The sequence below is a fragment of the Sturnus vulgaris genome, chromosome 16 (assembly GCF_052056855.1).
Source record: "Sturnus vulgaris isolate bStuVul1 chromosome 16, bStuVul1.hap1, whole genome shotgun sequence".
Lineage (NCBI taxonomy): Eukaryota > Metazoa > Chordata > Aves > Passeriformes > Sturnidae > Sturnus > Sturnus vulgaris.
Genome location: NC_142258.1, coordinates 2,347,066 through 2,369,780, shown reverse-complemented (window position 1 = coordinate 2,369,780; position 22,715 = coordinate 2,347,066). Strand labels below are relative to the sequence as shown.

The window sequence follows — 22,715 nt, the reverse complement described above, 5'->3', positions numbered from 1 at the left end:
TACCGGGTACCGGGTACCGGGAACCGGGTACCGGGTACCGGGAACCGGGAACCGGGAACCGGGAACCGACCCAGACCCCAGGGGACCTGCGGGTGAGAGGCCCGATGGGCCGGGCTTCGGTGGGAGTGGGAGGCGGCGGCACCTTCCCACCCACCGGGCAGGGTGTTTGGAACCGACATTGACCGAAGAGATGCTGGACAAGTGCACATCCCTGGCAGTGTCTAAGGCCAGGTTGGACGGGGCTTGGAGCAACCTGGGATAGTGGACAGTGTCCCTGCCCGTGGCAGGGGTGGAACAAGATGAGCTTTAATGTGCCTCCCAACCCAAACCATTCTGTGATTGTACAAGAAAGAGAGAGAGGAAGGTCAAGAATGGATAAATCCAGAGCCTGCTGCTCCTCGGTCTGTACTGCACACAGCCACAGAGAGGTTTGGTTTGTTCATGAAGTTGCATAACGAGAACAGAACTCTCTAAACTCTGACATTTATCATTGCTGTCCTATGCAAAAATAAATCAGAACTCTGTAATTATAAACATCTTACACAAGCAAAAGTTTGAAGATTCAAGTCCTTCACAGCGATTCATTAACTCTGCACATTTCAAAAAAGACAAATAGTCTCATTCCGCCAGGGCAACATTAGGGATATTAAAATTTCCATGAAAAATTTCTTCACTGAAAGGCCAAGTTGGATGGGGCTTGGAGTAACCTGGGATAATAAAAGGTTTCCCTGTCCATGTCAGAGGGTGGAATGAGATGAGCTTTAAGGTTCCTTCCAACCCAAACCATTCTGGGATTCTATGACTGCTGGAAAGAGTAGCCAGGCAGTGATTTAATTTGTTTTTCTTTTCTATCCTTTAAGGCTGATTCTGTCTCACAATGAGTCAGTTTCTCAGTAGTATTGAGCCAAATATTATTGATGATGAAATGGTTCAGAAAGCCATTGAAGAGAAGTGTCCAGAGGACCTTGGAGATCTTGCCAGAAGGGAATGTACTAACTGGAAGTTTGTGACAGAGCTACAACTTAGTTTTAAAAGTGAGTATCAGAATATATACATATTTTGCCTCTTCTTTTGCTAGAAGATAATAGAATAAGTGGGTAACTGGCAATTAAGCAACCATTATTAGCTTGAATTTATTGTGTTTAAAATTAACATCTGGACTCGGACTTTTGCTCATATCTGTACAAAGGAGCTTCATCAGAGGGAGCCGGGTGCTTTTGCCATGGGGAACTTCAAAACCGCTTCACTTCCCACTCTTATTGTCACTGCTGTTCTCATTTAACATTTATATTGTGGTGACACCTACAGGCCACAGGCCTGTTGGGCCCCTCGGTACGTGGCCAAATTCAACCCCGGGCAGGTTCTGCCCTGGCTGGTGATTATGTGAGAACTGTTTGGGAGGTTATGGTGATTACAGCCCAATCTGATGGCATTTTCTGGTCATCCATAGCGTTACCATGGCTTGCCTCTTACTGTCAAACCTGTCGTAAACTTGCACTAAAAAAAAAAAAAAAGAAAAGGAAGAATATTTGGCTCAATATTTGAGTATCTGGGGAAGGGGGTAATTTCACAGCCAAAATCTACTATTGATTATTCTTTGTGCACTCCAGTAAAATAATGGGTGTATGAGTTGATTTTCTTAGAAAAGACTCCTTTGACCTGATCCTGTATAGATTTGTTTGCAGATACAAAACCCAGAACTGTGTGAATATTTTGTGTGTGCAATTCCTTGGTTTGTGGTGCCCTCACTAAATAAGGATAGCAGGATAGCAGATGAAATCTTCTGGGAAGCCATTGCAGGGGAAAGAGAAATGGGAGTGAGAATGTTCTGTATTTCCTGTCACCTTGGTCCTGATACTTTGCTGTGGTGACTAACAGCCTGCCCTTGTGATTCTGTGTTTGGAGGAAACTAAATGCAGGGATATTGATTAGCTCTAAACTGCAGCCTTCAGAGAAAGAGAAGACTCCAACTTCCTCTCCTGTGATGAGAATCCCGGGAGCAGGAGAGTCATTTACAAAAGCAGGAGCTGGGCACAGCTAGACTGCAAATGCAGAGAAAAGCAGAGCCTCATCCCAAACCTCCTGCTTGGAGCTGGAGAGGAAAATGAAGGTCAAGGCCTCCTAGTAGTGGATTCATAAAGCCACTGGAGTGCAGGGCCGTAGTCAGCATCCCCTGCACGCCTCGTTGGCCTCGCTGATGAGCAGTGTGTGCTGGTGCAGGACACTGAGGTTAAGTGGGCTGTTTCACTGAAATCTCGTCCAGCCAGTGCACCTCTGAGCTCTCCAGGGCACTCATCACACACTGAAAATCCTTCTGGAGGCAGGACTGGGCGTGTTTTCCTTGTGCAAGGCAGCATGTCTGCTGAAACAAAGCTGTCTCCTTTTTTTTTCTTTTTTTTTCTTTTTTTTCTTTTTTTTCCTGTGGTTTTAGGCATCCTGCAGATTGATAATCTGTGGCCATTAGAGAATCTGACTAAACTGCAGCTGGACAACAACATCATTGAGAAGATAGAAGGTCTGCAGAGTCTGGTTCACCTTGTATGGCTTGGTGAGATACAGGCAGAGGAGGGTGGGTGCTTTCACAGGTGCAAAGCAATCTGTGATAAACCAGGATGTCACCTTACTTCTCAAACACGACTGATAGGAGCTTACCCTGGGAAGGCTGTCAGCTGTCTGTGTGTCTCCTTATTTGACTGTCAAATGTCAAAATGCCTGAGTATCAGAGCTGCAAAACAATCCTTCAAATGTTTAAAAACTGGGTATAATACATTTTGTGTGGAGGGAACAGGAAGCTGAGTTTTCAAGGTTGTTTCCAAGGTCTGTATTGTGTTTAGGGGTGACTCTAAAGAATATTTATGGAAACACCTCTGTGATTTAGAAGCCTGCATTCTGTTTCCAAAGCTGCTGCAGGCATTCCAGAGCCAGCAATTTTTACCCCTATATCCTTAAGGGCTTGGTGTCATCATTGTCCCAAGGAGTGCCCATCCTTGTAGCCTTATGTGACTGCTTGCAGCTACACAGATGCACAGCTTAGAGCATTCCCTGGAACTGCAGCCACGTTGCTGGCTGAAATCCTAAATATATCCTCAGCATGCAGGGCTTCAGCTCATAAGCACGTTGTGAAATGTTTAATGGGTTCTTCCTCCCAGTTGTCTGCACTGTTCTGCTCCACAGATGACTGATGCACTTGTGAATCACCAACTGATCAGTGTCAGCAGAGTGTTTTGAAGCACACTCACATATTTCGTTTGCCCAAAGGCTGCAGTGGTTCAGCTGCTGCTACACATGTGTCTCAGCCACAAAAGAGATCTCATAAACTGGTTTTGGACTCTTGGCTTGCTCAGTACTAGTCCAAGGGCAAATCCTGCCCTTAGTGGTGGTGAGTGTAGGTGTTAGGAGAGATGTTCTGGCAGGGGAAGAAGACATTTCAATAAGTGAAACAGCTAAAGTGAGCCTTTGCATAACTTCACTGACATGGAACTGCCATATCTTGGTCCTATGGGAGTGACCACAGCTGTGGCATTGGTGTAGCAGGACAGAGTCTGTAAGAAACAAGGCAGTGTCAGATTTTTCACAGAAATTCCCCTCTAAGGGCATTTCCTCACCTTTTGTTTTGTGTTTCCCCATAAGGCAGAAGTCCCTTTCAGGCTGTGTATGTCCACTGCACGGACTAACTTCAGCTTTTCCTCGTATTTAAAAGCTGCACAGACAATTGCAAGGAGGAGATGGGAATAAAGGATGATTTAATGCTGAGCCTTTCCTGTGGGACACAGACCACTCCTGAGCAAAATCTGTACAAAACTCCTACATCCAGAACTAAAGGGTGGAATCAGGGTGTTCTGCAAGAAATAATTTAATGTTTGATTTCTAAATTCTTCCCCAGACCTATCCTTCAACAATATTGAAGTAATTGAGGGCCTGGATACTCTTGTCAAACTGCAGGACCTCAGTCTCTACAGTAACAGAATATCTAAAATTGAACACATGGACACATTGCAAGAGCTGCAGATTTTCTCCATTGGGAAGAATAACCTGACCACTCTGGAAGATGTGAGTGTTCCCTGGCTTTGCAAATATGCTCTGTTGAAGGATCAGATATTCTAAAACTGGCATTTGCCATTGTGTCCAAGCCCCTCCTTAGGTGATAAAATTCTCCTTAGGATTTCTAAGTAGTCTGAGCTATGGTTTTGTTCCTCTGGTGTTAAGTGCTTACTGCAGCCATTTTTCTTTTAGATTATTGACTCATGGGGGCCCAGTTCAGTGACTGCTCTCAGCCATGGCAAAATTCCTATTGGCTCCTATGAAAGCTAGAAAAGGAATAAGTGGCTACATATGAGAAAAGGGGGGAGACTAGGATTTATTTGGGGTTCTTTTGAGGGCATCTTACCAATTTAGCACCTGTGATTTGTGCACCCCATCTGCTTTCTCTCTCCATCCATTAGATATTCCCAACATGAATTTAAGTATTTCCTTTCCCAAAACCATTAGAAACTCATAATTGACTGTCGTGTGAATTTGGCAGCGGAGCAGAATACATAATATTGCAATTCAACTGTAATAAAAGCAATAAATTCCAAGGCTGTGTTTCCCCAGCAGTGGGAAATACAGAGCTCTTTCCCTCTGGCACAGGTTGTCTATCTCAGGAGGTTAAAAAGCTTACGGACACTGAACCTCAGTGGGAATCCCCTCTGCAATGAGGAGCACTACACGCTGTTTGTTGTTGCTCATCTTCCAAGCCTGGTGTACTTGGACTTCAAGATCGTGAGAGACTCCACGGTGAGATTTCTGCATTCCCTGCTTGGGAAATTAGGCAGCAGCATCTCACAGAGCCTTTGCTTTGTTGGTGTGCCAGAAATATTCCAGCACTGAGGGCAAGTTCCCTGCAGAAATCAGGCTCACAGAAACACACAGTGTTTATTCTGCTTCCACATAACAGCTGTGAACCTGTAGGCCAAATTCTGTCAAATCTGACAGAGAGGTAGAGGTGTCAGAAGCATGATGTCTTCACAGATTTTGTGAAAATCAGCAGCTGTGTGTGGGAGAGGGGCCTGGTTCGTGTTGCCACAGAGAGGCTGCAGTGTGAGTGCAAGTCTTCTTAGAGAATCTCAGAGGAAATCAGTCTTGAGACGTGGATCCAGGGGGAAGGAGCCTTGGTGGTCCTGCTGCTCACTGAGTGATTTGTTTCAGTAGCAAACTGACAATCCAGGCAAGCAGGTGCCTGGATGCACTTCCCTCTTTTGATTTCTGAGCAAGACTCTTCATCCTCCCCAGCCTCACCAGTAACCTGTAGAACTGCTTTACCATCCCAGGGCTCCAAGGGGAAAAAAGAGGGGCTTTTTTGTTCAGGGGTTTTTGGTTTGTTTTTCTAGTAACTAAAGAACATGATTAATTGTAAATTTGCTTGGCACAGAGCAGGAGCTGTGCTTGGAATGTACACTGCTCTTACCATAGGACTGGAGGGGCTTTCCAGGTCATGGAATGCAGTCCCTGCTCATCAGGGACTTCAGAGAATTGCATACTTAAATTTGTCAAGCTTCAGTTTCAAGCTAATGAGGTTCTTGCCCCTGGTACTGCCTTGCCATCCACTCCTCCAAAGAGCTTTCTCCACCCAAGAAAATGTATTAACCTCGCTGACTGATTAAATTGGAACTCAAATTCTAGAAGTCAAAATAGAACTTCCTGCTAAAAGAGGAAAGAAACCCCAACAATTCTAAAGATGAGAAAATGGAGAGAGAAAAGCTTCCTGGGACTGAATTATCTCAGATGCATTGAATACAGAAACAGAGCTATATGCCAGCAAAAAATGGGATGAGGATTAGATTAGAAACTTCACGAGCAGTTTAATAAAAAGCCCATGAGGAAATGGAGATGCAGATGCCACTCTGGTGCTTGTTCTAGAAAGATCAGTTCCTTATGCCCAAACTCATTGAGCAATGTTTGTTAATCTAATACAAATATTTTATTTACATTTCTCAGAGAAAAGCTGCAGCTTTAAAGTATGAAGATCTTACTAAGCCATTGGAACAAGAGGAGGCTCAGGTCCTTGCTCTGCAGGAGGCACAAGAGGCAAAGCAGAAGGAGCTGGAGTACCACCAGGTAAGTTTTCTTTGGCTGGTTGTGTATTTTCTCAGGAGAAGGAAGCACAACACATATTGACTTGTCTGTTCCCTGCTTGAAGATTTAATGAGAGGTTAACATCAACTCTGCTAAAACTAATGCTTGAATTAATCTCTGTGATCTGTGAATCTTATCTTTTGGATGGAAACAGGAACTGCTGTGGAATACACATGACGTGGGGGAACATGATTCTTTGGGCTGAACAATGAAACTACAGATAGAAACCCTGCAAAGCTAAATAGTAAATCATACCCAGGGAGCTTATCAGCCTGACGTCAGATTAAGAAAATTACAGGTCTGAGGGAAATGTTAACATTTTCATGGTGAAGTGACTTTTTTTTTTCTCCTTCACACTAAGTTAAGCTTTTCATTAGTTTTATGGTCAAACTCTCCAGGACTTTCAGAGATTGCTGTAGTCCTGTGACCAGACTGAAAGCAAGACCAGGTGGAATGGTGCTTTCAGATGTAGCCTGGCTCTGTATTCCACACCTCTAGAAGATCAGAGTGGCTTAAGTTTAGTGTTTAATGCCAGGGAGGAAGGACTTCTGCAACTCTTCCCTTTGTCCCTCCCCAAAGTTCACAACTCCTCATCTGAAAGGCTGAATAGCCTTGCAATAAGTGTTTGTATGTGGTAATGTCTTATCCTGGCAACTTGCACAGGTTGCCCAGAGAAACTGTGGCTGCCCCATCCCTGAAGTGTTCCAGGCCAGGTTGGATGGGGCTTGGAGCAGCCTGGGATAGTGGAAGGTGTCTCTGCCCATGGAGGGTGTGTGACTGGATGATCTTGAATGTCCCTCCCAACCCAAACCATTTTATGATTCCGTGATCTGATCTGTGATTAAACAGTGTTTTCTATCCTTAGGCTACAGAGTTGTAGCAGCAAAGCCCCTGGGATGGGTTTCACTCCAGTTGCAAGGTGCTTTCATGGCTTGCTTGGTGTTTCTTCTGTGTTCATGGAACTGTGTCTGCACCAATGTCCTGCTGCTGCCGAGGTGCCTATAGGAGAGACACATCCTGAGGACTGGCAGCAGGCTGGCATCTTTATTTTACTTATTTTTCTCTGTTTCTCTTCAAAGGCAGCCTTTGTTGAGTACCTGAATAGCTCACTCCTGTTTGACAGTCTGTATGAAGAGGATAGAGAAGCTGCCAAACTGGCTTCCCTCCCTGGAGTGGAGGACCTGCTGCAGGCATATCCTTGCTGGGTTTGGAATACCTACAGCTAAAAGGTAATGCCTTGAGTTAAGAAGGAAGTGCATCCACAGGGACTCTTCATCTGTTGCTTTTGTCCAGAGCTGAAAGCTACATTGATCTAAGATCTGAGACAGTCTGTGTTCAGTTTTGGAATGGTACCAAAAATTACACTACAAGGCTGTGAGACCACTGACTGCTTTAAGGCTTGATATCTTGTGAAATATGAGGGCTCCAAACAAATGGTTTATATTACTGGCAAGCTGGCCAGCCCAGCTTGAAACATCCCATTTGTAAAACCACTCGTTTCTATCCCCAACAGGTCATGAGATCCCAGCATTTTAAATTCTCACTGTTGTAATTACCATATTCCTTTTCCTTCCCTTGAATCAAACATCATTTCACTAGCCTCCTTTTCTGACCCTTCAAGAATCAAGACTTTGTACTTTCTTTAAGTCTGGAATCCACTTAAAGTTTAAAATGAGCTGGAAGATAAATCTCTGCCGGGTAGATTGTAAGAGCAGAGTGCTAAAATCATGTTGAAATTGAAGTGGTAGGAGATAGGAACAGACTAATCAGAACGATACAAGTCGCATATCTCACAACCTGCCAGAACTGGCAACGTGAAGTTTCCAGGCCAGCACATTTTTCTGATCATTGCTCCTACACGGGGGAGCAGAAAGCAGACACTTTTTTTTCTTTTTCCTTTTCTCATTCAGATTAATAGAGTATTGTCAAGGCCAGTAACTTGACCTTCCTTAAAATTGCATTACACTGTTGGGGAAAAATGCATCACAGCTTAACTACAATAGACTCCAGAAACAATTCCATTGCCAAGATAATAGCAGAAGAAAAATTGACGTTATTTTTGTGATGCTACCAAGTCAGTAGTTTATTCTGTACTCTGGCTGTGGGCTCCAGAGCTGTATTTATTAACTACACAGGCACTGTATTCACACTTGTGAAGACAGATAGGGTTGTAGGCTTCCTTCTGTTGCTGTGTCAGAAGAATCAGACAAGTGAATGTATTTTCTTCTTTTCCTCAAGGCCTTTTCCCCTCCTCAAGTTGCCACAGCTTTCTCCATACCCTTAAGGCAGCAAAATCCTATGCATAAAACCTGAATGGGTGAGCCAGTCCTGCCCCAGACAGAATATTTGGCAGCTCCCAGCAAGAACCACAGAGTTTACATAAAAGTAGCTGGTAGCTCTTGTTGCTCAGATTTGAAGAGGCAGAAGGAACATAACGTGTTGCTCCACTGAACAAGCAAAAAACCTTGACTCTGCTGTCACATACAAGAAGGAGTTTCTCTCAGTTTGTGAGAACCTATATAACTATGGACTGGAAGAGTATGAAAAACGAGAAGCTGAAGTCTCTAAATTCTACAAAAGGCTCCATGAAATTCTGGCAGTCAACCAGGAAGAAAGCAAGAGAATAATCTCAGACTTCAAGAGTCGGAACAGAAGGGTAATGTTCTACTTCTGTTTGTTTGATACATGGTTTCTCTACATCCTATACTAGCTTTTAATTGTACTGAAAATTGGGGTAACTTCATTAAAATTAGGAAAATTATTCTGAATTGACAATGCTATAATGGAAATAAATACTTGATCTCAAATGGCAGAATCACAGAGTGGTTGAGGGTGGAAGGGATCTCTGGAAGTCATCTGGTTCTGGTCAAGGAGGACCACCCACAGCAGGCTGCCCAGGACTATGAATATCTCCAAGGATGGAGACTCCACAGCCTCTCTGAGAAACCTTTTCCAGTGCTCAGCCACTGATACTTCCTTTCTTACAACATAAATTTATACACAGAAAAATTATTTTTTAGTTAATATAATGTCATTGACATAATGTGAAAAGTTTTTAATACTATATGTAGGAAAAAGAAAGGGGGATTGAAATTTTACCCTTTGGGCAAACTACAACCAGCTATCACAGCCTTTATCTATACTGGAAATTCAGTGCAGAAAAAAAATTAATGTGTCATAATGTCATCTATAAAGGTAAAGGTCTTTCAAGGGTTTACAGAAAAAATGTGGCTAAACAGAGTGGGGTTTTTTACTCATAGTTTTTCCCATCCAGAAAAGTTACCAATATTTAAGAAAATGGAAATGCTTAACCTTTCTTTTAGTTTAAATATTTTTTACTATGTAGATTTTTAAGAGATAGATGATAGATAGATAGATAGATAGATAGATAGATAGATAAATAGATAGATATTTACTGCTACGACCCTTCTTTTTGAAGCCTCCAATAGCTCTTCCTTCACTGAAAAATCAGGAAGAAAAGGAAGGAAATTGCAGGGCATTCAGTTTGTTTTCAAGTAATTTTCTGCTTCAGTTCGTTTTCTCAACAACAGCTCAAAGAACTATAACCAAAAAAATTAGAGAAAGTTATTTGAATGTATTTCTAGTCCTTTAAAGCAGAAACTCTCTTTTCATTCTGCTCAACTACAGCCACCCATTGTGGCTGCTCAGGGCGTAGCTTCTAGCTGGATCCCTTTCTAACCATGTATAATAGATGGATCATGATTTTGTTTCCACAGGAAAAAAAAAAAAATTTAGGGAGGGCTGAAACCTGGTCACATTGTCAGCTGAGAGAGCAAGTCCCTGACAAGTGACACCAGCAGAGTCACGAGTGCTCGCTCCTGCTGCAAACCAGGTCACTTTTATTTCAGTGCCTGTCACAGGCTGACAGCTGCTGAGTCACTCTGCTCCCAGGGCCTTGAACCTTGCTGACTCATGCTGGAAATCTGCATCCAGCAGCTCTAGGAGCTGGCAGCACTACCAGAGTCACAGAACTGCAGAGTGGTTTGGGTTGGAAGGGACCTTAAAGATCATCTCGTTTCAAACCAAAGTCTCGTATGAATATTTGGTTGACATGTGCTTGAATTCTGTCTTCCATAAAAAAACCCTAAACAAGCAAAACCAACCTTGCAAAACCTACAAAGAAACAGCAAGAAAACCTAAAGAAACACAGCTGAGACCAGATTTGACTCCTTCACCTTGGTCTGACCTACAGGCTCAGCTATGGATTGGGCAGCAAGGGGTCACAGGGGGGAATGGCCTTAAGCTGAAGGAGGGCAGGCTTAGATGGGATATGAGGAAGAACTTAAATTAAATATTAGGAAGAAATCCTTCCCTGTGAGGGTAGGAAGGCTCTGGCACAGATTCCCACAGAAGCTGTGGCTGCTCCATCTCTGGAAGTGTCCAAGGCCAGGCTGGACAGGGCTTGGAGCCACCTGGGATAGTGGAAGGTGCCCCTACCCATGGCAGGGGGTGGAACAAGATGAGCTTTAAGGTCTTTCTCAACCCAAACCATTCTGGGATTCTGTGATTTTCTATGAACAGGACACAGGGGTCAGCATGCCAATTTTCATATAAATATTAGAGGAGTTGGTATCAAAACCGAACACAATGTTTTAACATTATTTCCCCTATCATTTAAAATTGCTGGAGGAGTTCAAAAGGCACAGAGGTCCCAGCAGACTGCAGTCTGTGAGCTATTTCTAGGGATGTTTGTCTGTCTGTAATCCTTGCATGTAAACTTGGGTAACCTGTAAAATCACTGCACTCTCTGAAGTTGGTTACAGAGGATTAAAGGCCTTGAACTTTGAAGTTATTGCTGCCAGAGGTGCAGCTTGAGTGGCTCTGGAGCCTTTTGAGCCTTCTAACTTGTTTACATCAGAGAATGAGACACCTTGCTCTCCCCTTCCCCCTTTTAACACTGCAAAGTTTGGGTAATCCTCCCCATTTCCAGACACAAGCCTTGGCAGGGGTTTTTAACAGAATTCTTTATTTCACCCCATTCCATTCCCTCTCAGGAGAAGTGGATTTAATCCATAATAAAACATATATATTTTCCCTCCTTTTTTAAACTTGATTGTTAACTGATTTTAAACAGACTTGAAAATAACACATTCAGCACAAGAGGATTTTTTTTTTGATCCAAGAAAACATAAATCTTGCCTGATACAAAAGTGACGTCAATACATAATTCTGAAGGGCAATAAATCCTTGCTGTAAGAGGAAGGCAGGCAATGATAGGTATTCCATATTCAGAATACTAAATCCTGACCCTACTGGAAGTCAGTCAAGATTCTCCTTGGCAGGAAATGGATCAGGATTTAGGCCTGCATTTCTTTCTCTGAAGCAATTGTTAATTTCTTCTTTACAGCCAGCAATGTCAAGAATTAAATATTGTTCTTTTCTTTTTCTTGAAATGAAGGGGAACAAAAGTTGGAAGCATAGAAGGAGCAAAGTCTTCTGCTGAGTGGAGGATGAGGAAGAGTTTTCCCAATCCCCCTGCAGTAGCAAACCTCAGCACTGTTGACTACCCACTATGTAAATCTGGCAACTTCCCTGAATCATCACATTTCATTTCAGCTAATCAGCAGCAGGAACTTTTCTCACACACGTAACAAGTTAATTAAATTGAGATGCAGTGCTGAACACAAGCTATAAGTAATTCATGGATGTCTGTGTTTAGAGGCTGGATGAGCTTTATCAGGCTGGGAGTGGCAACCTTGCTGAGTCTGAACGAGCCCAGGGCAAGGAGGACATCCGTCAGCTCTGGGATGCACTCATGACCTTGGAAGCGCTGGTATCCAACGACCTGGAGGTGAGATCCAAACTCTCACCTGTGACACCTCACAGCCAGAACACTGGGGGGTCACTTCTCTGTCACTGCAGCCCTGTGTAGCAGCTTAGTCACAAAGAGGGGGGCACGAGACTTCCACTCAGGAAAATGTTTTGTCCCCATCTTATTCTTTCTCTACTCAAAGTTGATGAGGGTGAGATCAGGATGTTGATACCTTACAGCAGATTTCTGTTTTTCAGAGCAGAACACAGTAGGTCCATCACATCTATCCAAGCTAGTTTCCCACACTTTAGAGGCATGGAAGTTGTGCAATCATTTTATAGGTCTGCACAAGTAGCAGCATAGCATGGGGTATGCATTTGGAATTCTAGAGCTGTCACTCTTTGAAGCTGATCTTTGCTATAAGATTACACACATTCCTGCTCAGCTTGCTGCATTTGCTTGCATAATAGCTGCCTTTTCCTCCCCAGACTTTTCCTCAAAAACTAGGGCAGGACTGCTGATGTGCATCTTCACCAAAGGAAAAAAATCCAAAGTAAGCTGTTTAAAAATGAGCAGGCAGGAGCTGTGGCCTGTGTGCAGCAGTTTACTTTTGTGAGCATGGATGGCAGAAAAGCAGCAACTCAAAATGGATCCTCACTGCATCAGGATTGTGCCTTTTTAGTGTTTTCTGAGCTGTCCCTTACATATCTGCAATCACTGATGGGATGAGCAGAAACATTTCTCCCTGTGTGCCCCGCTGGATTTGCAGGATTCAGGGTACCAAGACATTTAAGTGCAACACTTCACAGATTCTCCATCAGCCATTTCTGAGAGAGGGAATAGGCAGCAGCAATTTTAATTCCTGAGGACTAAATCAAGAGCTGCAGTAAAGCCCAGGCAGGGGTTGTGCTTCTGACAAGAGGCTCTTCATACAGACAAGGACAAGGAGGATGCAGCATGGCAGGGAATGGGAATACAGCCCTCTCCAGGCATTGCTTAGGTGAGGGTAACAAAGGATCCCCAGACACTGGGTAAAGGTAGTATTCAGTCAATTTCCCTCCAATAAATTGATTGTGATTTTCTGTCCCTGAAGAAGGGAAGAAAATCTTGCAGCACTTTGAAAACACTTTAAATGCTCAAGGCAGTTCAGTTTCTGACTGTGCTAATAACAGCAGTGAGTCTAAATTACAATAAATTGTAGATTCCTCCTAGACTCCCCAACTCCCTGTTATGTTTATGCAAGTTTTCATTGTGATATTTCCTCTTTTTCCCCTCTGTTAAGGAACTGTTACAGGATTTTAAAAGAAGCATTGATGTCATAGCATCAACATTCACTGAAAACATTAAAGGGATATATCCTTTTCACAGTATGTTGGCCTGGACCTCTTAGTCATGTACCTATACCTCACCTCTAAATCCAAAAATATATAGTATAGAAACTTTTTTTTATTATTATTATTTTAATCAACAGAAAATATTTTTTCCTAGCTTTGAGAATCGGTCATTCAAGGTGCCCAGCTTCTTTATGTGGAGACTCTGGAGAGCACAGAAATATCTAAATTCTACTGTGCTGAGAGTCTGTAGGATCTAGGCAGCTTTCACCCTGTTGGGAATCTTCCTTTCTTCTCCATGCAGAGAAGACAAAACACGAGAAAAATCTGGTTAGACTGTTTTCTTGGTGCATTCCTGCCATAGCAGTCGATGAAATATCCAGTTCTTGTTGAAATGTTTTTAAATGGTGTTCATTTTTATATTCTTGATGTGTGCTGGAAAAAAGTTATATGAGAATACTAAAGTGCTTGAGTGTCAGGTCACACTGCTTTAAATCTAGAAATCTGATGGCCTGGTGCAAATAATTGCACTGCATTCAGAGCTTAGCTTTTACCTGGAGGCTTCTTCCAATTTCCCTGGCAATCCCAGGTCCTCTCTCAATCCTCTGTCATATTTGGCAGTAAAGATGAGACTCAGTGTGTGATTAAGAACTGAAAGTGTATATCCTGATATCCTGACACCACAGCAGCTTCTGGGAGCAGCCAGGCTCATTTCTGCAGAATCCCCCTGTGCAGACACTTGATCCCAGTTATGGGAGGTCATTTAATCTCCACAGATGAGTGGTGTGGGCAGCTTTTTCCTTAGCCATGTTCTGTACATTTAACCAGTGCCGGGACCTGGAAAATGAACACCATGAAAAGCTGATGGTGATTGTCATCGCCACCCTGGAGAAACTGGACATGGATCCATTTGATGAGAGTTTGCCAGATGATGTTCAAAGGGTGAGGGCACCAAAACAATTCATCTCAGTGAGGGAGTAGGCAAGAAAACGAGGCCACAGCCTCTGCTCTGAAGGGACAGGATTTCCAGGAGGCTCAGTGCTGCCAGAGCCATACCCGAACCACAGCACAACCTCCTTCCTAGAGGGTGCAGCTGCTTGGCTGAACTCTGGTGCCTCTGGACATCTCCACTGACTAGGACAGGGGATAACTGCACTGCAGGTTTCCCTGGACACTGCCAGAGCTGGTGGCAGCAGCCCAGGAGAGATGCTGAGGAAATCTCTCCCCTGCCTTCAGCACAACTCACTGCTCTGGCTGATTTCCAGGCACTCAGGCAGCATCTTTGCTGCACTCCCTCACAGCTGGTTTTGTTCAGACTCTCCCTGCTCCCTCAGCAGAATCCCAACACTGCTCTGAATTTCTTGCACTGGGGGTCTGTTTGACTCGGTGATATCAAAATCCCTTCCAGGAGCTCCTGAGCCCATGAGCTGATCTGGAGGCAGGACATGATCCTTTAACTGAAGCCTTCCACCGAGCCCTCAGTCTTGCTGTGGAAGCAAAGATCCCAGTAGCTTTTCCAAAAGCACCAACATCATTGCAGTGCTCCATTCAGCAACGCTGCTGCCCTTTTTGCCTCCATTATTCCTTCATTTAGTGGCTAAATTACTTGAATTTGCATTAGCTGTGGTTTTGCTCTGTCCAGATTATCCCAGCCCCCTGTCACTCCAGGTAATCAAGAGCTGACAGACACAAACCAGACCCCTGAGCCCCCGGGGGAGCTGCTGCTTTATGGCCTGTGCAGATGGTGGCAGTTCTGCGCCGCTGCTGTGCACCCATTTTGCTTCACTGCCATCCCTTCCCATGGAGAAGGGAATTCATTTGCCCAGCAGCTGCACTTGGCTGCAGGAGGAGTCTCATTATGGGTTAGTGAAGCCACCCTCTATATAGAGCCACGAGGGAAGTCACCGCTCCATTACAAGCTGGGACTCTCCAAAAATGAAGATTTACAGCCAGTGCCAGCAGTGCAGGAATCCCTTCCAAGTGTGATTTTCCATTTCTAGGCATGCTGAAGCATATACAGCCTTGCTTCAACACCAGCTGCACGGCAGCCCTGCTTGCACTGAACTCCCTGTTCCTGCACGTGGGGCCAAGGGTGCTGCCTCTGTTCCCCCACCTGTGTTAGGGATAATGCCCCATTACACTGTAGCAAGGCCAAGGGTAAAGCCCTGGATTGATCCCAATGAGTAGGGATTTGGCAGGTTGAGACAGAGGCTTTCTCCCTCTGAGCACTGCTGTGCTGCTCATTCATTGTGTGCTCACCCCCTCCTCTCATCCGGTCACGTTACCTCCCAGCTCTTTGAGGACAAAAACACCATTGTCAACATCATCAACACATCCCACAGCATCCGCCTGCGGAAGATTGATAAGCGAGAGAGCGACATGCTCTGCAACATCTACCAGTGGCAGATCTCAGAGACAGAGAAGGTAAGAGACCCTCACACTCAGGGGAATGGGCCACACACAGGTCTGGCCCAAGTGGCAGGGACACTCCCAGACCTTTGCTGGAGCCCTCTGTGCTCCAGGGACCTTGACACACCTGCAGATTCACTGCTTGTTTCAATCTGTCCAGGCTTTCCAAACTGAGAGCGACAGAAACCGTGCCTGCCTTGGAAAGATCCTTTGCTTCATCAACACTCTGCAGAAGGAGCTGGATAACACAATGATCCTGAAGCCTAAGGAATAGGGGTGGGCAGCTGCCTCAGGTAGGGCACACAGGACAGCTCCCAGCAGGAACAGCTGCCTTGCTAGCTGCAGCCCAAGCTGCCTGGGACATTTCAGATCAAACGCATATTTCTTCCATCCTACCATAAACTGCAAATAAAAGCTGCTTCTTGACTCTGGAAAAGCATCCGAAGCCCTGTCTCTTCCATCATATTGGCACAAAGCCCGCACAGACAACTCAGACCTGGTCACAAGGGGTTATGGATCAGCTGTGAGCTGATTGAACCAAATCATCGTAGCATATCATGCCTGAAAGCTTCAGTACCTGTGAGCTCAGTGGCAGGAACCTGTGAGCCGCTGGCACGAGGCAGCAGCTCGGGAGAGGAGCGCTCTCCATCAAACCACCCCCGAGATAACAGCAGGTTTCCAGCTCAGCAAGCACAAGGCTGGCAGGGGCTCCGTATGCCTGGGAGCCTCATCTTCTCACCCCTTCTCACAAGCGGCTTTCTGCAGCGTGAGCAGAGCGGCCCCCAGCCAGCAGGAAGGGAAATCAATGGTTCCACAGGAGCTCACGCACCGCCGCTCGCGACAGCCGAGCGAGGAGTCATTAATTCCCCTCCTTGCTCGGTGACAGCCGCTGCCACGCTCGCTTGTGGGCAGCTCCTTGAGGAACGGTGCTGGCCAGGGCGCTGCTGCTCCAGGCAGGCAGCGAGGAGAAGGTGGGATGGGTAAACGAGAAGGTGGCTGTGTGTGCACGCCAGGGACAGAGCAGGACACAGAAAAACCCGTGGCTGGTGCTGCCTATCAAACACAGATTCAGAGCATCATGCTCTGTGGTTCTGAAGATGGCTGGAGCCCAGGTTTTACCCCTCTTGCTCCAGGACTACACTGTTGTCTCCTTGCTACCACCTCAGCTTCATAGACTGGTTCACTTAGTGTCTGCTCTAGTCTGGGACTTTTAATACCTGGAGCCATCCCAGCACCTGCCCACGACCTGGCAGCTCAGGACCACCCCCCAGTTTGGTGACTAAAACAAAGACACGCAGCTTTTGGTACCTCACAGGGGCGAGTCTTTAATGGAACACAGAGACCCTGGTGTTACAGACAGGCACGCCGAGGGATGAACAACAGATGCAGTGGAGTCTGTTTTCAGATTTCCATAACAAGTGTGTGTCAGGAGCTGGCAGCTATGAAGACATGTGGCATATGCTGGGTATGTCTGTGCCGTGCCCTGCCCAGGAAGCTGTTTCTTCCGTGAGAGCTCCTCTGATGAGTTACAGACACCAGGAAAGGATGGAGCTGCTGGCTTGGGGATTCAGAGGAAACTCACCTTGACCTTTCCTCCTTGTCTGCTGCACTGCAGCAGGCAATCCAAGTGAGGAGTTGCCCACAAAACCACAGCACATGAAGCTGATCCCAGGAAAAGTGGAATGGCAGGAAGGTGGCTACCATCCACTGGATCAGGCCAGCAATTCCCAGCTGGACATTTTCTTTCAGTGCCCTGCCCAGCTGCCTCAGTCCTGCAACAGCTTGTGTTTTACAGTGGAGCTCTCTGAGCAGAGGTGAACAAAGAGAGTCCCAGCTGCCGTGCGAGCACGCAGCTCACACAGGTCGTAGTCATGGGCCCACTCCACGTTGCCCCAGCGCCGAATCTGAAGGAGAGGAGGAACATGGATTACATTCAAATCACCTCAGCAACTCCCAGCTTCCCTTCTCATGTTTGTGAAGCACAGGTAACCCCCCCCCCCAGGAACTGAGATGATCCTTGACTGCTGAGGCAGGGATATCTTGAGATGAGGATGTGCTTCATCTGAACTGGGGTCTGATGCAAAGCCTCTTAACGAGAGGATGAAAAGATTTTCAACTTCAGCCACTTTTGGGACAAGGAGAGTTTCACACCAAGCTAATTTCCAGCAAGCCTGATATCTTGGTGTCTATCAAAGCCTCTAGACTGCATAACCCTCAGCAGGAGAAGCCAGCCACAACTTTGCACTTCAGATTAGAGAGGGAGAAGAGCAGCCATCTGGGCTCTGTGAAAAGAAACTGGCAGCCCTGGGAGCACTCTGGGCTGGTGTGCCCGTGGTGTTGCTCTGCAGCAGCACGCTCCAAACGCTCTCAGACAGGGAGACTGGTGGAGTGGAACGTCTCCTGCTATAGCAGGCACTTCCCTTGCCAGTTATTTGTGGTGGGGGATGCATTTGTCATGCTGAGATTATTGCTATTTGAATTATAGGGCTGTTTTGTAACATAATTTACCTGGTATTCTTCCTCCAGGCGAGACAGAAGCACAGCTTTCTCTACTGTAATGTGCCTGTCAATCAGGCTCATGGACAGAATCAGCGATTTCAGCTGGGTGATTACAAATTCTATACCTGGAAGGGAATAACCCAAACCAAACAAGATTCATGGCTGTTTTCTGCAGCATTACAGCAGCATCTTCACATACTCTGAAGAGACAGGCAGGCTGTGTAACCCCTCAGGAAGGGCCACTGATCCTCCCACCTGCACCTGGGCACTCAGATGTGTGGTTAACAGCAGGCACAGAGCATTGTGCTGGCCCTGCCACCACACTGACAAAGACCATGCCCTGGACGCCACCTTCTTTTATTCTGCCACAACCCTTCCCTGTGCAAAGGGAAGAAATATCCATCTAGGCTTGAGAATTCTGTGTCTTTTGTGGGTTTCACTGCCTGCTGCTCATTCAGGTCTGGAGCAAAGCAAACCTCCCTTCATTTCTTTTTCTTTCGGTGTCATTCAGATGATTCAGGCAAGATTAAGCGGGATATAAGGAAGAAAAAGTGAGGACAGTGCACAGTGTGGGCACTTTGGGTACTAAGCCTGATTTCTTTTCCTGGTAACAACAAAGCTAGGGATTAAATCATTAGAAGGTTTGGTATTAAACAAGTTATTTGTGCTAAGGTGGAGCAAGCAGCCCATGGGACAGCACAGCCAGATCCTGAACACCAGTGATCCCTGCCTGTGACAAAAGCAGGTCAGGGCCTGGCCTGCAGATTTAAAACATAAACCTACACACTTGGAGCAGGAGAAGAAAACATTACAGTCACTCTCCTGCCCCACGGAGAGGAACCATCTCCTCACTGGCCCAGCCCTGCTCACCTTGCAGGGCCCACATGTTGTAGGAGGCCAGGTGGCTGACAAAGGTGTCCTTGGTGCTGGCTGGAATGTTTGGCCCCAGGATGCTGGTCGAGGAGCCAATTGTCACGTTGTACCTGGAATGATCACCCAAACCCTTAGCAAAGCCCAGGGGAAAGGCCCAGGACTCATGGAGCTTGGCAGTCACAAGCAGCAGAGCTCCTGGGCTCAGCAGGGCAGGGCCTTAAGCAGCCAGGAACCCTTTGAGCTCTCACCTTTTCTCAACCCAGGCGACCACGGGATCCCATTCATTCTTCTGCAGTTCTGCCAAGGCTGGAGGCTCCTCCACACGATAGCTGGGACATCACAGAACAAAACCACACTGGATGGTCACTCCCAAGCTGGGACACACCTCTGGGAAGGACACTGACTCCACCAGACCCACAGCAAGTGGAACAGGGACCTGCTGTCCACCCAGGCAGCAGTGACAGGGAGCCCTAACTCCTCCCCAAATTCAGTGCTTTTTGTTATTCCAGGAAGGACAATTCTGTCTTACTACAAAACAGAGCAGTGAACCAGCCAACTGAAAACTGCAGGTAGCCCCAAGCCACAGACTGAACTGAGGTTTAGCAGTTAGGGGAGGGTACAAACCCCACTGCAGCTCTGTGTGGGACCGCTCCTGCTTCTCCTTGCCCAGTGGCTCAGCTCAGCATTCCCTGTCCCCCCAGTCTGACCAAAGCCACAAGGGCAGGTGGGGGAAGCCTGTTCCTCTCTCTCCATAGGAAATGTGCAGCTGCCAAATGGAGGCTGGGACAGAAGCCTGAACAAGCTTGATCCTACAGCTCACAGGGACTTTAAATTTTGGGACTGGTATAAGTAGTCTGAGCTATCTGTACTGGCACAGACTGGCTGACAAATCCCTACAGGCCTTTCAAAGATGTTTTCTTTTCTCCAAGATCTTAATTTCCTGCTGCTCTCACCCTTGCCCAGCATGGAGGTATCCAAAACAGTTTAACAGAGGACCAAATCCAATGCTCCTTCTTTGGGTGCATAGACTCCAACCAGGTTTGCACATGCAGGACTGATCTAAACTAATTCAAACTGTCGGGCAAAAACCAGCACAGATCAGAGCCATGCCACGACTGGGTGAGAGCAGATGTCTTCCCTCACTTTACCCAACCCTCTTTCCAAAATCCAGCTGGGCCCCCATCTCGTACCAGACTGTGTCTGTCTCCAGGAACTTCACAGCTGCCCGGATCAGCTGCGTTTTGTTTCTCTGCGTGGGATTGTCCAGCGCTGTGTTGCACAGAGTGGTCTGGGGATAAAGGCAGTTGAAACTGCTGTTATTCCAGGCTTGAAAAAGCAGCAGCTTCCACGGTACAATGCCAAGAAGAAGCAGAGGGATTTGTGTCAGATGAACAACTGAGGGGTGCAGGGTCACAAAATGGCTCATGTAATAGGCATTTTCTCAAATCTTTCAGAATCCCTGGAAACAGCCCACTAAGCAGCAGGAAAGAAGGGCCATGAACTGCTCCAGAGCTCACAGTTTCCTCCTGCCCCTCACTATTCCCAAAAACAGCCCTTTCCCAAGTTCTCTCAGTGAGACGGAATCTCCAGCCAGCCCAGAGAAAGCCCTGACTTTTTGCTCATTAGGAGCAAGACAATCTATTGCCTCCATATTCTGCATCTGGAAGTCTCAGCATTCCACCCTGCCATGCTCACCAGGTGCATTGTGTAGAACTTGATGGTGTCTTTCTGGGAATCCCACTCCGTTGCCACTGCAATGGCCAAGGCCTCGCTGGGGACAGTGAAGAGCTTGGCCTGGGGTGTTTTCAGCTTTCGGTGGTCCAGGTTTATTTCAAAGCCTCCTGGGGAATCAGAGTAGAAATCCTGGGGAATCAAAGAGGAGCAGGCACTAAGGAACAACAGACAACCCCACAGCAGGAACAGATTTAGATCTGGAGCTGATGGGAGCAAGGGACCAGGAATACTCAGGTTTCCCACTATCACTTGGTTTTGGAAGCTGCTTCCCACCATGCAGCTTTGCTGTGGATCAGGAGGGAGCACAGCAGCTGGTGCCATGCTGACAATGGTGTGGGGTGATGACACCTCTCCCAGGGATCACCTCCCCATCCCATCCCATCCCATCCCATCGGCTGCACTCACCTTCCCCTTGTGAGATGCTCACGCTCTGATAGAACTTCTTCCTCTCTGGGGACAGAAAAAGAGTGCAAAGAGAACATTCAGAGGGCAAACAGAGAATGTTCAGCCCCTTCCCCTGCTCCCCATCACAACTCAGAACAGACAGAGCTTTGGTGCTGTCGAGATGGTCATGTACAGTTTTCAAGCTGTGAGCTCCACTCAGCAGGGAAGCACCAGGAAACTGGTGACAACCACAATGCTGCTGTGCACAGCCAGGGAGCAAATAGAACCAGCTACCCTGTCAGGCTGGGGGCTCAGCTGCCTCAGAGTGTGGCAGGGCTGGTTTTCCAAGCAGACCTGTCCCACCACTCCTCAGGAGTTTTGAACACTCCTCCCTGCAGCCCAAACACCCCAGTCCAGCTCAGGAATACACCTGCCCCACCAACAAGGTGAGCCTGAAGAAACTTCAGATCTCAATTTACGAGCAGCATTCTTTGCTATCAGCACTCCTAACACGTGAGAGCAGGATTAGACACATTCCAAAGGCTCACACTCCTCCCACGAGGCAGGAAGAATCTATGAGCCATTCCCTTGACAACAGCAACCAGGTTGTAAATCCCAAACCCATAAATCTGTCTCGTGAAGGGCACAGCAAGCAGGTTAAGCTGCAGGTCTGCTATTCCCGGCTAAAAAAATTACATTTCCGCTGGGGAAATGGAAGGATTTGCTCAGACTCGGCACCCAGCGAGCTTCAGGGTCTCGGAAAGTGCCTCAGGCCCAGTTCTAAAACCAGATCAGTGTGTGCACCCCAGAGGAGCCCCGAGGTTCTTCAGTGGCTCCCAAAACCTTGCCAAGAGTCTGCAGCCTCACCTTAGACAAAAAAGATTAATTTTGCTGTTCTCAAACCCGCACCATTCCAGCAAAGTGTTTGGATGGGATAGGTAAACCAGAACATACCTGAACCCCCTCGTCTGAGGCCCATTCCCTCAAAATCCCTAAAACCCAACAAAACATAAAAATAAGAGTAACAAACTGGTTCAGTGAGAGCTTGGCCGTGCTACCAGTGAACCTTGCCTGCAGCAAACCCACACTAACGCGAGGGAAAGGGCGTGGGGTGGATCCCCAGCACTGGGGCCCTCAGCGGCTGTGGGGAGCGCGGTCCCTGCGAGGCCATAGCGATCACAGCCCTGGCCTGGTAACCCCGGGATGAGGGTCCCCAGGGAAGGATCCCCCTCCCCAAAAGGGGCTGGAGCCGCCCCGGTGCGCCCTCACCTGCCGGTGGGACATAGGCCCGGCGCCCGCATGGCTCCAGCGGGCCACTCCCAGCAGCTGCAAAAGGCGGTCGGGGGAGCCGAGAGGGCGGAGAGTAGGCCCACCACAGCTGGCGACAGCCGCGCCACATCGCGACAGACGACATAGTAACCTCGTCCTGACCGCGCTCAGCGCCGCTCCCTGGGCGCCGCCATCTTGCCGGCGACCGCAACCAATCCGCGCCGCGTGGATAAAAAACCTACATTTCCCAGCAGCGCCAGGCGGCAGCACAACCAATCAACGCCCGCAGCCGCGCCAGCAGCCAATCAGAGTCAGGGAACGCCCCCCAG

At 47.0% G+C, this 22,715-nt stretch overlaps 2 protein-coding genes across 6 annotated transcripts; one reads left to right on the top strand and one right to left on the bottom strand.

Annotated features, from left to right (window-relative positions):
• The first annotated feature begins 2 nt into the window (after positions 1 to 2).
• DRC3 (dynein regulatory complex subunit 3) lies at positions 3 to 16,312 on the top strand. 5 transcript variants are annotated; one of them, XM_088174245.1, is made up of 13 exons: positions 3 to 92; positions 861 to 1,034; positions 2,432 to 2,548; positions 3,884 to 4,050; positions 4,630 to 4,776; positions 5,977 to 6,096; positions 7,194 to 7,309; positions 8,599 to 8,770; positions 11,795 to 11,926; positions 13,170 to 13,242; positions 14,039 to 14,160; positions 15,511 to 15,642; positions 15,788 to 16,307. In XM_088174245.1, exons 2-13 carry the CDS (start codon positions 878 to 880, stop codon positions 15,899 to 15,901), a joined length of 1,569 nt encoding a protein of 522 aa, XP_088030371.1. In that variant the 5' UTR covers positions 3 to 92; positions 861 to 877; the 3' UTR covers positions 15,902 to 16,307. The 5 variants fall into 5 exon arrangements, with proteins under 5 accessions (XP_088030371.1, XP_088030374.1, XP_088030375.1 ...); XM_088174246.1 differs by lacking the exon at positions 3 to 92 and adding an exon at positions 105 to 428 and having other exon boundaries at positions 15,788 to 16,308; XM_088174247.1 differs by lacking the exon at positions 3 to 92 and adding an exon at positions 105 to 401.
• Positions 16,313 to 16,926: 614 nt separating this feature from the next.
• ATPAF2 (ATP synthase mitochondrial F1 complex assembly factor 2) lies at positions 16,927 to 22,635 on the bottom strand. The gene is made up of 8 exons (XM_014871121.2): positions 22,387 to 22,635; positions 21,139 to 21,183; positions 20,695 to 20,840; positions 20,190 to 20,287; positions 19,248 to 19,328; positions 18,997 to 19,109; positions 18,136 to 18,251; positions 16,927 to 17,531 (listed from the first exon to the last, which is right to left on the bottom strand). Exons 1-8 carry the CDS (start codon positions 22,529 to 22,531, stop codon positions 17,394 to 17,396), a joined length of 882 nt encoding a protein of 293 aa, XP_014726607.1. The 5' UTR covers positions 22,532 to 22,635; the 3' UTR covers positions 16,927 to 17,393.
• Between the last annotated feature and the right edge of the window lie 80 nt (positions 22,636 to 22,715).

Bases quoted from the DNA above. Each gene is read 5' to 3' on its own strand.
- DRC3 (XM_088174246.1), top strand. From the start codon at position 878: ATGAGTCAGTTTCTCAGTAGTATTGAGCCAAATATTATTGATGATGAA. The intron at 4,051-4,629 runs GTGAGTGTTCCC...CCTCTGGCACAG, and splicing joins ACCTGACCACTCTGGAAGAT to GTTGTCTATCTCAGGAGGTT. The intron at 8,771-11,794 runs GTAATGTTCTAC...GTCTGTGTTTAG, and splicing joins TCAAGAGTCGGAACAGAAGG to AGGCTGGATGAGCTTTATCA.
- ATPAF2 (XM_014871121.2), bottom strand. From the start codon at position 22,531: ATGTCGTCTGTCGCGATGTGGCGCGGCTGTCGCCAGCTGTGGTGGGCC. The intron at 19,329-20,189 runs GTACGAGATGGG...GTGATGTCCCAG, and splicing joins CTGGAGACAGACACAGTCTG to CTATCGTGTGGAGGAGCCTC. The intron at 19,110-19,247 runs GTGAGAGCTCAA...TGATCATTCCAG, and splicing joins GTCGCCTGGGTTGAGAAAAG to GTACAACGTGACAATTGGCT.